At 46.9% G+C, this 14,163-nt stretch overlaps 1 protein-coding gene across 1 annotated transcript in view; it reads right to left on the bottom strand.

The window, feature by feature from the left end:
* ACER2 (alkaline ceramidase 2) overlaps positions 1 to 8,965 on the bottom strand; it is a 32,937-nt gene extending 23,972 nt beyond the window's left edge. The window contains exon 1 of the mRNA XM_073542711.1: positions 8,376 to 8,965. Within this exon, the coding sequence (XP_073398812.1) occupies positions 8,376 to 8,483 (108 nt within the window). The 5' untranslated portion in view covers positions 8,484 to 8,965. The remainder of the gene's footprint in view (positions 1 to 8,375) is intronic.
* Between the last annotated feature and the right edge of the window lie 5,198 nt (positions 8,966 to 14,163).

The following is a 14,163-nucleotide window of genomic DNA, read 5'->3' on the forward strand; positions in this document are numbered from 1 at the left end:
GGCGTGCTCAGAGAATTATTTTTCGTTGTCTCAGCTACACGATTTGCGACTTGTAGACAGGCTGAAGAGAGAGAATTTTTTCCGTCCGCCAGAAATGATTTCAGGGTTAAATTTCCGGCTGACTTTTTTCCTCCGGGCATGCGCACTGTAAAATGCGGATCCTGCGGAAAAACAAAATGTTGCAGGGTCCGTCCGGGCATGTCGGCGGATGCAAAAAATTTGGCGGATCAAACGGATGGCCATCCGTCAAGGTCCGCCGGTAATGCAACTCAATGGGGAAAAAAACGGATCCGCCAAAAAAATGGCGGATCCGTTTTTTGTTTAAACGGCGGATTTTGACTGATGGTCAAAAACAGAAGTGTGAAACAGGCCTAAGAAACTGAAAGCTGAGCTCTGAAATGGTTAAGCGACAAATAATAATAATCTTTATTTTTATATAGCGCTAACATATTCTGCAGCGCTTTACAGTTTGCACACATTATCATCACTGTCCCCGATGGGGCTTTTATCGATTATATGAATGACCTAATCAACTCGATAAAATGATTATATGTGCTTAATAATGCCTTATTGTCGTGATACTTTGTAATAAAAAACCTGTTATTCTTGTTTCACATGAATATCATGTGTAGTATGGAAGAAGTGATTTACAATGTGGGAATGGAAAAACTACTACCTGTACACATACATCAAGAAATTGTGCACTCCGTGCACGCCTGCGGCTAGTAAGAAGAAGGGCAATATTAATATAAGAGCATACAGTGGCTTGCAAAAGTATTCACCCCCTGGCATTTTTCATGTCTTGCTACCTCACATCCTGGAATTTCACTGTTATTTTTAGGGTTTGCATCAGTTCATGTTAACATTTGTTTTTCTTTTTATTGTGAAGCAAACAATATATAGGACAAAATTACTGAAAACTTCAGTGTGCATAATTATTCACCCCCCTATAATCAGTACTTTGTAGAGCCTCCTTTTGCGGCAATTCCAGCAGCAAGTTGCTTTCCACATCTGCTACTGTAATTTTTGCCCATTCCTCAAGGTAAAACTGCTCCATTTCCTTCAAATTGGATGGTTTCCTCTCACCAGCCGTGCCGGTTGTCATGGTGCACTGCTGGATGCGGATAAGTTTCTGTGTGGGGTCAGGAGGGGTTTACAGTGTGGATGTAGCAGAGCTGTGTGTGTTTGAGGTGTTCGGAGCGGAGCCACCCGTGTACGAGGTGTATGGAGCGGAGCCACGCGTGTACGAGGTGTACAGAGCGGAGCCACGCGTGTACGAGGTGTACAGAGCGGAGCCACGCGTGTACAAGGTGTACGAAGCAGAGGTGTGTGTGTACGAGGTGTACGGAGCGGAGCCATGTGTGTATGAGGTGTACGGAGCGGAGCCCTGTGTGTACGAGGTGCACGGAGCGGAGCCATGTGTGTATGAGGTGTACGGAGCGGAGCCATGTGTGTGTGTACAAGGTGTACGGAGCGGAGACGTGTGTGTGCGAGGTGTACGGAGCGGAGTCGTGTGTGTGTGTGAGGTGTACAGAGCGGAGCCGTGTGTGTACGAGGTGTACAGAGCTGAGTCGTGTGTGTACGAGGTGTATGGAGCGGAGCCGTGTGTGTACGAGGTGTATGGAGTGGAGCCGTGTGTGTACGAGGTGTACAGAGCGGAGCCCTGTGTGTACGAGGTGTACAGAGCGGAGCCGTGTGTGTGTGCGAGGTGTACAGAGCGGAGCCGTGTGTACGAGGTGTACAGAGCTGAGTCGTGTGTACTTGGTGTACGGAGCGGAGCTGTGTGTGTACGAGGTGTATGGAGCGGAGCCATGTGTGTACGAGGTGTACAGAGCGGAGCTGCGCGTGTACAAGGTGTACGGAGCGGAGCCGCGTGTGTACGAAGTGTACGGAGCCACGTGAGTATGAGGTGTACAGAGCGAAACTACGTGTGTATGTGGCGTACGGAGCGGATCCGCGCGTGTACGGGGCATACGGAGCGGAGCCACGCATGTACAAGGTGTACGGAGCGAAGCCGTGCGTGTATGAGGTGTATGGAGCGGAGCCATGTGTGTACGAGGTGTACAGAGCGGAGCTGCGCGTGTACAAGTTGTAAGGAGCGGAGCCGCGTGTGTACGAAGTGTACGGAGCCACGTGTGTATGAGGTGTACAGAGCGAAACTACGTGTGTATGAGGCGTACGGAGCGGAGCCGCGCGTTTACGGGGCATACGGAGCGGAGCCGCGCATGTACAAGGTGTACGGAGCGGAGCCGTGCGTGTATGAGGTGTATGGAGCGGAGTCGTGTGTGTACTTGGTGTACGGAGTGGAGCGGCTTGTATATGGGGTATGCAGAGCGGAGCCATGTGTGTACGGAGTGGAACCATATGTATTTAGGATGTACAGAGTGGAGCCAAGTGTGTACGAGGCATACAAAGCGGGCTTTTCCCGCGGACACAGGAGTAAACCGCGGAGCCCCGAGGAGCACTTTAAAACTCGCACATGATGGTCCACCGGAAGTGATGTGCTGGAAGCTGACCGGAAATGAGGTAATTTCATGAGGAGATTGTGACGGAACCAGGAATGCTTCAGATACATCACCATGTCCTTCTTCGACAGGGCGGACAGCTGGATCGCCTTGGAATCGGGGATGCTGGCCATGCGAGGGGATCATGATACGTCCTGCACTGGGAGGCTCAGGTGGGCATTACAATGGGAGCTGGGCTGCTATAGTATCTTTATAGAATCTTTCTTTATTTCTTTCTTTCTCTCTGTTTCTTTCTTTCTGTTCTTTCTTTCTCTCTATTTCTTTCTCATTCTCTATTCTGTCTTTCCCTCTCTTTTTCTTTCTCTCTCTGTTCTTTCTTTCTCTCTCTAATCTTTCTTTTTTTCTATATATCTCTGTTCTTTCCCTTCTTTCTTTTTCTTTCCTCTCTTTCTTTCTTTCCCTCTGTTCTTTCTTTACTTCTTTCTCTCGCCCTCTGTTCTTTCTCTGTCTCTCTGTTCTCTCCCCTCTTTCTTTCTTTCTCTTGGTTCTTTCTTTTTTTCTCTTTCTTTCTCTCCCCTCTTTCTTTCTCTCTAACGCTTTGTTTTCTTTCTTTCCCCTCTTTCTATCTTTCTCTCTCTCTATTCTTTCTTTCCCCTCTTTCTCTCTCTGTTCTTTCTTTCCCCTTTCTTTCACTCTCCCTCTGTTTTTTTTCTGTCCCCTCTTTCTTTCTCTCTCTGTTCTTTCTTTTTTTCTTTCCCCTCTTTCTTTCTTTCTTTGTTCTTTTGTTCCCCTTTCTTTCTCTCTCTGTTCTTTATTTCGCTTTCTGCTCTTCCTTTCCCTTTCTCTCTCTCTGTTCTTTCTATCTGTCCTCTCTCTGTTCTTTCCCCTTTCTTTCTCTCTGTTCTTTCTTTCCCCTTTCATTCTCTCTCTCTGTTCTTTCTTTCCCTCACTTTCTTTTTCTCTCTCTCTCTCTGTTTTTTCTTTCCCTCTCTTTCTTTCTCTGTTCTTTCTTTCTTTCCCCTCTTTCTTTCGCTCTCCCTCTGTTCTTTTTTTCGTCCCCTCTTTTTCTCTCTCTGTTCTTTCTTTCCCCTCTTTCTTTCTCTCTCTCTGTTCTTTCTTTTTTTCTTTCCCCTCTTTCTTTCTCTCTGCTCTTTCTATCCCTTTTTTTCTCTCTCTATGTTCTTTCTTTTGCTCTCTGTTCTTTCTTTCCCCTCTTTCTTTCTCTCTGTTCTTCCTTTCTCTTCCTGTTCTTTCTATCTGTTCTCTCTCTGTTCTTTCTTGCCCCTCTTTCTTTCTCTCTCTCTGTTCTTTTTTCTGTTCCCTTTCTTTCTCTCTGTGTTCTGTCTTTCTTTCTTTTTCTCTGTTCTTTCTTTATTTCCCCTCTTTATTTTTCTCTGTTCTTTCTTTCTGCTTTATTTCTCTCTCTGTTCTTCCTTTCCCCTCTTTCTTTATCTCTCTCTGTTCTTTCTTTCCCCTCTTTCTTTTTCTCTCTGTTCTTTCTTCTCTCTGTTCTTTCTCTCTCTGTTCATTCTTTCTTTCTCTCTCACTCTCCGTTTTCTTTTTTCTCTCTCTCTGTTTTCTTTCTTTCTTTTCCTTAGTACCAGTCAGTGTGCCCACAGTACTAGCCACTGTGTCCATAATGCCAACCACTGTGCCCTCAGTACCAGTCAGTGTGATCAGCAGTGCTAAATGGGTGCGGCTGGGCGTAGATATGGGTGTGACTAGTTGCAAAATGGGTGTGGTTGGGGCATGGCCTGCAGTTTGCAGCGGTACGATGCGTGCGCCGCAGCCTTTGTCCCTCTTTCCCTTCTTCAAAGGTTGGGAGGTATGTGTGCATTTCGCTAAGCTGATCATGTAAGTTGCCAAATTTGAAGGAGCAGGAACTGCCTGATACCACCATCTCTGATTGGGTAGAAAAGTGTATATTATCAGAACCACTAGTCTTTTGATAGAAAATTAAGAAAAAACTTAGTGTACGTTTGTTCTGGTCTAAATGCCCAACAAGTGGAGGCACTAACAACTTTAGCCCACTGTGGGCATACTACTCACAAAACGGTCCAGAGCTCAAGAGAGTGTGTGCAATAGGAGCAGGGTTCCATGTTCACAGAGGCACAAGGTTCGTTATTATGTGCAAGATTTGTCTGGTGAATAAACTACATGTGAGTAAGCCTTGAGGTGGTCTTGCTCTAATACCCTTACTATTGCTTGTGTTTTTAATAGTTCATTCATGTTTCTATTGCTTCACTGCTTAAACTTTTCAGGAAAAATCAAAACAGGTTATGGTGAGGACTCGGAGGGCCCAAAGAAAAACAACATTTTATGGTGAGGAAGGGCCCAAGGGAAAAAAAACAGGTTATGGTGAGGAGGGCCAAAAGGAAAAAAAAAAACAAAAACAGGTTATGGTGAGGAGGGCCCAAAAGAAGAAACAAACAGGTTATTGTGAGGAGGGCCCAAACAAGACACAAACAGGTTATCGTGAGGAAGGCGCAAACAAGACACAAACAGGTTATGGTGAAGAGGGCTCAAACAAGAAACAAACAGGTTATTGTGAGGAGGGCGCAAACAAGGAACAGAAATATCTTTGACGCAAGCTCCCAAACACAAACTATTGAGAGCTTGCCCTGACAGTAAAAGTGACCTTAAAGGCATTGTCCTCTTTTAACTTTTTTTTAGTCCAGAAGATCAATGATTTATACCCAGGTCCAGCCTTTTGTCTCTGCAGTTGCGCCGGTGGTTGGTGATTAACTGCATAAGTGATATCACTTCAATGGCACCGCAGCATATCACTTCATTCAGTGGCTCCACCAAAAGCCACTTAGCTCATTGATTGGCTGGAGCACGGTCTACATGACCATTTCTCTGCAACCGATCTAGAAAGACAGGAGTAGTGGTAGAAACAGAGAGATAACCTGGGGAGGGTAAGGGCCCCGTCACACAAAGCGACGCACCAGTGATCCCGACAACGATATGATCTTGTCAGGATCACTGGTGTGTCACTACATGATCGCTGGTGAGCTGCCAAACAGGCAGCTTCACCAGCGATCAGCACCAGCGACAGGAGGGTAACAAGCGACGCACGTCGCTTAGTTACCCACTGTGTACCTTGGTTACCAGAAGCGCTGGTGCAGGGAGCTGGTAACCAAGGTACACATCGGGTTTCTAAGCAGCGCGCGGCACTTAAGCCCCCGTCACACATAGCGATCTCGCTAGTGAGATTGCTGCTGAGTCACAAGTTTTTTGAGGCAACAGCAATCTCACCAGCCAGATCACTGTGTGACATTGACCTGCGACCGGCCCCCCTGCCGGGTATCGCTGATCGTCCTGGAATGGCCAGGACATTTTTTTGATCGCTGGTCTCCCGCTGGCCAGCACGCATCGCTGCGTGTGGCAGGCGGGAGACCAGCGATCAGCGAGCAGGAGCTGGTAACTAAGGTAAAAGTCGGGTTTCTAAGCTGCGCGCAGCGCTTAGAAACCCGATGTGTACCTTAGTTACCAGCTTGCTGGTGCAGGGAGCTGGTAACCAAGGTACACATCGGGTTTCTAAGTGCTGCTTAGAAACCCAATGTGTACCTTGGTTACCAGCTCCCTGCACCAGCGCGCTGGTAACTAAGGTACAAAGTGGGTAACTAAGCGACGTGCGTCGCTTGTTACCGTCCTGTTGCTGGTGCTGATCGCTGGTGAAGCTGGTAACTAAGGTACACATTGGGTTTCTAAGCGCTGCGCGCAGCTTAGAGGCCCGACGTTTACCTTAGTTACCAGCTCCTGCTCGCTGATCGCTGGTCTCCCGCCTGTCACACGCAGCGACGCGTGCTGTCCAGCGGGAGACCAGCGATAAAAAAAAATGTCCTGGCCATTCCAGGACGATCAGCGATACCTGGCAGGCGGGCCGGTCACTGATAAGTGTCACACACAGCGATATCGCTGGCGAGATCACTATGTGTGACGGGGGCTTAAGAGGAGCCCAGTTTGTTATTTTAAATGTCACTAACCCTGTTGGATAAAATTAGTGAAAAGGGGACAATCTCTTCAAAAGCAGACATGTCACCATAAGCACTAAGCACTGGTGGTACATTATTACAATCTATGGTACACACGTAAACAGAATCTGCTGATGGGTAAAATTAGGCATAATGAATGGCTTTAAGCACACTGGAAATAGACTATTGTGTGAAGAAACCAACTAACATGTGACAAGGTCTGAGACTGTCAGATCCACTGCTTTATGCTGCTCTGATATGATATGGTAGCCAATAACAATGTGTCCCAAATGTTGTCAACTATGTAAGCACTGCAGAAGGAATCATACTCTATGGCAAGTTAGGGGACACCAAAAAGGTTGCTCCACCACTTGTAATTTTTTAATTTTACCGATTACCTTCCGCAGCTTCTGAGATGCCTTATGAATGCAGCCATGTAAGGGCATGTAAGCACTCGCTACAGTGGACACAACGGGTCACTGCTGAGGTCACCGTCATATGGCCATGCTGAAATGTCACCACTGTAGACTACGATACTGAGATCAATGTCAGTGGTGGCAAGTAGGGATGAGCGGATAGCTTTGGATAACTCTGAATAGCTGGATCAGGAACCCGGATACCTGGAGCGCTCGCGATGATCAGCTGACTGTCACAACACATGTATGGAGAGAGCCTGTTTGCTGGGCTTTCCATGCATGTGACACATGCAGCTGCGGCGCCGAACAACTGATTATTGGGAGCGCTCCAGGTATCCGTGTACCCGATGCAGCTCTTTGGTGAGTGCCATAGCTATTCGGATAAGCTTATCAGAAGCTATTCGCTAGTGGCAAGGGAAGAATAACATAAGTCTGACTCATTTTGATATTTTGTACCATTCTAAGTTTTAAATTTAAAAAAATCAAGAACCTGGACAATACTTTAAGATATGGGTCCTGAATCCCAACTCTGGAATAATAAAGATGACCATAGATAAATATTGAATTGTGGCACAAAGATAACAACAGATAGGTGTGGTTAATATATATCTAGGTTGGGTCCTATCTTACCTCAACTTTAACTTTATCATTATTAGGCTAGGGTCACATGACAACATTTACTCTCATCTGAGAGAATCAGCAGGATTATACAAATCACACTTTGACCAAACCCTGATCAGTGTTTGATCAGAGTGTGATCATAGTGTGATCTGATTTTCTCGGATAAAGAGAAGATGGAGAAAAAAAATTCTCCATTTTGTCAGTCCATGGAAATCGGATTGCGCTCAGATGTCATTCGAGTGCAGTCCAATGATTTACATGTATTCACTGGTTTGCATGACTGAGTGTGATCCGAAAATTGGATACAAACTGAACATGCTGTGATTTTATTCCTTGGACAGACTGTCGGAGGAGAAAATCAGACGTGCTTGGCCCCATAGCATAACCTTGGTCTGAGTGAGATCCGATGTTTTGTTGGATCACACTCAGATGAAAAATACAGTTGTCTGAAAGAGAAATTAAATATCTTCTTGCATTTGGAATCTTTTAGGCTGCGTGCACACGTTGCGGATTCCATTGCGGATTTTTCCGCGCGGATTTTGCTAAATCTGCAGGTAAAATGACCTGCGTTTTACCTGCGGATTTAGTGCAGATTTGCTGCTGATTTTCTGCAGATTTAGTGCAAATTTCACCTGCGGATTCCTATAATGGAAGAGGTGTAAAATGCTGCGGAATCTGCACAAAGAATTGACATGTTGCGGAAATGAACCCGCAGTGTATGTGCTGCGGATTTTTCCGCAGCGTTTTTTATTTTACATGGGATAGAATGGTACCGTACAACGCAGGAGAATCTGCGGCGGATCCGCAGCACAATCCGCAGTGTGTGCACAGACCCTATGAATGCTATATGATATGTATCAAGACACAAAAACAATGACGCAAAGTCTAATACTAACCGTATTGTAAAATTCGGCAATAGTGGGGACAATTTTGTAATTGTCTTCACACCAGTCCACCTCTGAGCTTCCAGCCTGAAGGTGATCCCATATCTTCAGTGATGCCATAGCTGGATAACTTTTTCGATATTGGGTCAGGTATGTGACGTATCAGCTTCGCGGTTCGGACCCTTGAGATGTCAGTTTTTCTCTGTGCTCTGAGATCATAGAAGACTTTCTTCTTCTTGTTGATCTTAGGTGTCGTGACGAAACAGGCTGATGCTATACCATCAATAGGGTGATGATCGCCCTGGCACCACAGTTTTTCTAGCACTTCCCTTGATCAATGTCTGTTCATTGAGAGGAGAAGCCTTTACCCAGATGTTCCAGCTGCCTCTGTGGATCCTGCATAGATCCTACAGCTCTGTAATGAGGACAGAGTCAGTGCACAGCTTGTCCCTATGCTTGATTCTGCTACTGTAGCTAATACTTAAGCTGAAGGAGATCCCTCCCAGTGGGTGGCACCAGTGAGGCACATGAGCTGCCCACCCTCTGCCAGCCATATCAGATGGGGGGAGATCAGGCTGACTTTACATGATCATGCTTGCCAGTCACATCCGCCTCCCTGTGTGTGTGTGAGTGTGGGCCACTGCTGCCTGTCATTATCATGTGTGTCAGTGCCAGCCAGTAATTCAGCACAATGATCACATGGGCACACGTTGTACATGAGCAGGAATGTGTACGGAAAGCATCCACGTCATTTCACGGCTACGTCATGTACTTGGTAGTAAGAGATATTTGCAGTGAACAAGAGAAAAAGACATAGCAACAATAGACTGGAAAACTGCTCAGAGCCAATGTAAAGGATAACAAGCAGGAACGTGGTATACAGTGACGGTACGCAGGCAGCAGAGCAAGGGTTAACAGGTTTATTTACAGGGGAAATACTCCACGCAGGGAGGTGAAGAGTTAAACAGTATTAAAGGTACAGTACAATACAATGGTTCAAATATTAGCAAGCGTATATAAGGAAGTCCTAATACTACAGCTCCTGCTGCGAACTCAATGGTGTCAGCAACGGCCGACGCAGTATTCTCATTAATGGGGTCAAGCAGACAACAATACCCCGTCTTCTGGTGACAGTGGTCGGTCTACGGTACCTTCCACTGCCCCTAGTCCATATACTGTAGTGACCAAGCAACAGTAAGGGCCACGACTACTGTCTAAGCTGGACGAGACTCCTGCACAACTCTCCTCACAGTGTCAGTCAAGCGAACCCAAAGTGTCTGACGGTAAAAGGGGTCACGATCTGATGCGGGCCCCACGTGGCTCAGAAGTTGTTTAACGGCACGGTCAGGGTACAAGGGTCTGTCCTGTATTCGGTCACTTGTATGGGGCACGTGTGTAGTACTCACGGACACGGAATGCTCTGCATCTCGTTCACCGGCACCCACTGTTTGTCCCTCTCGCTCTCTGTCCTCGGCTGCTGGCGGTAGGAAATGACGGTCACTGGTCTACGGGGCACTGGTACCTCCCGGACAAAGCACTTCTCTTTCCGGCTGCAGCACGACCGATTCTGCTCTGTCCTGCAGCGGCTCTGCACTGTTCTGCACCCGGCTTCTGGCAGCGGTCCCGCTCTAAACTGTCGGACCCTGCCGCAATGCCGGTACACAGTGGAGGAAGGGGCAGCCGAGCACGTCGCTCATCGCGCTCCTGCACACTGCTCTGGCGCCAAACTCCCCTGTTTTGCGCGCTTTGCCCTCTTCTGGCTGCTGCGCGCCCTTTTTCTCAGTCTCCTCCCACCTCCCTCGATCAACAGGAAGGTGTCTTCACCCCGGGCTTCCCTCAGGCCGCAGGGGAAGGTCCTCCTCCTCAAGGCTGTCCCCCGGGAACAGAGGATGCAACCTCTTCGGTTCCGGACCCGGCATGCAGATACCTGCGATTCGGTCCATCCCCTTACACTAACACAAACAGCAAAAAGTAATAAAGCCACCCATATTCAGCAGAACAAGAAAAAAAAGACAGAATTTTGCACCCGCTGTATTATGGATTATCAAATATTAGGCCAGACAAAATCCCCAAATATTCTTATTAGTTCAATGCTGAAGACAATTGCCAGACTATCAGACTGTTTGATTATTCAAAGCCAGAATTAAGGAATTTAGTTTTTCACTCGGTGATCCAGCATTAGTGGAGTAAATTGCAACCGATTTATAGGTATTACGCCCAGGGCAAACAGCCGTAGATGATCTAATCTGAGAGAATCGGGTAGATTATGCAAATCACACTCTGATCAGAGTGTGACTTGATTCTCTAGGACAGGGATCCCCAACCTGTAGCTCATGAGCAACGTGGCTTGCGGTCCCATGAATTGTGGCTGTCTGCCAGCTTAGTGCATTAGCTCCAGGTCTAACAAAGAGCTATGAAGAGCCCATCTGAAAATGGTGAATTTTGTGAGTAGTCCGGCACAGAAGAGCAGATCTGTATGCATGTATACTGGTCTTAGGGGTTTTGAGATAATTTAAGGATGGTGTGCTAGAGACAGGATGATACTAATGGTCAGAGAAGGAGCTTGAAGCTGGATATGACAATGTGGTGGGAGAATACTGAAGGGGGGATTGTGGCAACCCTTGGATCTTGGTATACTTCTTCTGTGAAAAAGCTTTGGCTGTCATCATACCCATAAGAGGCTTTGGTTCCCACTAATGTGAGGGACTGTGGGAGCCAGATGTGGCTCATAACCATCTCTCAAAGCTGAACATGGCTCACGACCCTCTCTCAGAGCTAGATGTGGCTCGCGACCCTCTCTCAGACCTTACTGTGGCTCTTAAGCTAAGAAAGGATGGGGACCACTGCTCTAGGATGAGGATAACATGGAGAAAAACATTTCTTCATCACCTCCATTCTATCAGTCCATGGAAATCAGACAGTACTCAGATGTCATCTGAGTAAAGTTCAATGGTTTCCATGGACTGACTGACTTGAATGGCCAAGTGCTATATGAGTATCAGGTCAAACTCAGGCATGCTGCAATTTTTTTTCCCCGAGACAGACTCTGTCCAGGGAAAAAAATCAGACGTGTACAACCCTGTGAAGAATATGGGGGATATAATTTCATGCCGGTCGACTATCATATCCGGTCCAAGATTATAGACCTTCTTCAAAGTGTGAAGCTGAGAAAGGACACCTGGCTCAGCTAGTGGTCCATCTTCAAAAGCTCCAAGTGGAAAAGTTCACACCGCCTTGCAGCCTAGCTGGTACCAAGGCCTTTCTGGCAAGACAAATCCCATGCTGGGAGCCCAACCTGCTTAACTGCTTCAAAGATCAGACGTATAGGAGCCATCATTCCATAAGGAGCTATTGTACGTTATAGCAGTTTTCCAGTTACATTTTCGAGATCTCGGGAATGGGCAGAATGAACGGGGTCTCGACCTGTTCTAGCACCATGGGGTGGGAAGATACGTAGAACAACTAGTGGAAATTATGTGGCGAAGACATGTTTGATCTCCAAGTGTAATGGGGGCCCAGTCGGATCAAATGGCGCCAAAACAGCATCCCTAGAACCTTCAGTTGAGAAGTTATGATCCATCATAGGTTTTGGAGTTTCAGCTACCAGACCCAAAGGGTGGGTGACTAGGACTATTCCGGGAGCGGGAAAGGGAGGGATCCACCAAGGGAAGAATTGCTTGTGTGAGGCTGTGGCCCTTGTTCTCTTCTAAGGGAGGTCATGCCGTGTATAGTGTTGGAAGAAACTGGAAACACATTCCTCATGTGGCTGCCAGCACCAAAGCCTAACATCCAACTGATAACTGACTTTTGTATCAACTGCTTATGCTTATTGTACTACCACCTGTATTTGCATATCTAACCATAGTATATGTATATCCTGTTCTGTCTCCAACATCTGATTTATAATCCTCGATTATCTGCTTGTTAATATTTTCAGTGTTTTTGGCTACCTCTAGTGACCAGAGTCATAACCGAAGTGTTATTGTGTTATTTTACTTTCACTTTGATGCTTGTATTTTTTCTCTCTGTTGCAGTGCATTCTGGTAGGTTTTGCAAAGCATTATGGTTAGTTCAGCCTCCATTTCCCTACAGTTCTTCATTTTCCTTCTGCCTGCATTCAGGAAGCATCTCATTCCTCTTCTCCCCTTGTGATAGCATTGCTGGTATGTATTTATGCTTCCTTCATCTAATTCCTGTCTCCTTTTAGCCTGGTTAGTTAGTCCTTCCCCTGGTTAGCTATTAGTGCAGATGTTGATTTATAATGTATTATGGATAGAGTATATGAATTCCTGATGTACCCTGTAGTGACTGAGTGCTTGTACCGTAGTTTCACCGCACATCCAAATACCATCCAGTTCAATAAAAGCACAGACTCAACCTACAGTCTCCTTATTGGACTCCGGTATAGCAGTTTAGCTGCCTGTATAGCTACATAAATTCTGCTTCATTTAGTGAGGACAGAACATGTCCATTGTGTATATGGTGTTTTGTCTAGTGTGCCCTTAAGGCAATTAAATATCCATTTTAAAGTGAATCTGTCACCCCATTTTTCGACTATCAGCTGCTGACACCACCATCAGGGGCTTACCTAACAGCATTCTCTAATGCTGTAGATAAGCCCCCGATTTTACCTGAAAGAGAAGAAAAATGAGTTAGATTATACTCACCCAGGGGCGGTCCCAGTTTGGTTTTGGTCCGATGGGTGTCGCGGTCCGGTCCAGCATCTCCCATCTTCTAATAGTGACGTCCTCTTCTTTGCTTCCAGTCGTGGCTCCTGCGCAGGCGAACTGCTCTGCCCTGTTGAGGGCAGAGCAGAGTTCTGCAGTACGCATGCACCGAGAAAGGTCAGAGAGGTCCGGCACCTGCGCATTGCAGGACTCTGCTCTGCCCTCAAAAGGGCAGAGCAGTGCGCCTGTGCAGGAACTACGATGGGAAGCAAAGAAGAGAACGTGAGCGTTAGAAGATGGGAGGTGCCAGACCGGACCACAACACCCTCTGGACCCGAACCGGACCCAGACCTAACTCGTTTTTCTTCTCCTTCAGGTTACATCGGGGGCTTTTCTACAGCATTACAGAATGCTGTAGATAAGCCCCTGATGGCGGTGCCGGCAGCTGATAGTCGAAAAATGGGGTGACAGATTCCCTTTAAACTTATCTCGATCCACAAATCCACATGTCTGTGTTCTCAGTTTAACGTCACTTGCTACCGGGGCTGGTTTGTGGCCTGATATAATTCCGTTAATGGACCGGGCTTATGTCTAATGAGGAAATAGTGGCAGTCCTACCAAGCTGGCAAGGCTCTGTTTCACTGATGCTAGTGAAAAGGGTCTCTCAGCCTCAGTCTCTCCGGTGTTCGTGTGGGCCCCCCTCTCACTCCCTGTGCCTCCCTTTGCCCGTGTGGACAGAGGGTGACTGTGTAAAACTATGCCAAGTTGACCTTATGTATCCCTCAGGAGATGCGGAATGTCACATTGGTGAAAGTGGGGAAACAGTACCGCATTTTAGTGACATCAGGTGGGACTGTGAGGTGCAGTTCTTCACATATTGGTGGCAGCACGGTGGGATCAAGATAATAGTGTGTGTGGGACCCATACTCCCAGACACTAAAGACTAACAGCAGTAGCTTTTTGCTGCTGGGGTATTAAGATCAACTCAGCACTAGACAATCCGAAGTCAGTCCCTGCAGCCCTGTGTCAGTATCCAAAGGTTTGAAGGATGGGCAGTGGCAACAGGGGCAGCTCTAAGGAGATGGATAATTATATGGACAGGGGAGAGGAGGTGGAAGGCGATGTTCAAAATG

This window comes from Dendrobates tinctorius, unplaced genomic scaffold, assembly GCF_039654945.1.
Source record: "Dendrobates tinctorius isolate UK_male_01 unplaced genomic scaffold, ASM3965494v1 ptg000128l, whole genome shotgun sequence".
NCBI classification, from domain to species: domain Eukaryota; kingdom Metazoa; phylum Chordata; class Amphibia; order Anura; family Dendrobatidae; genus Dendrobates; species Dendrobates tinctorius.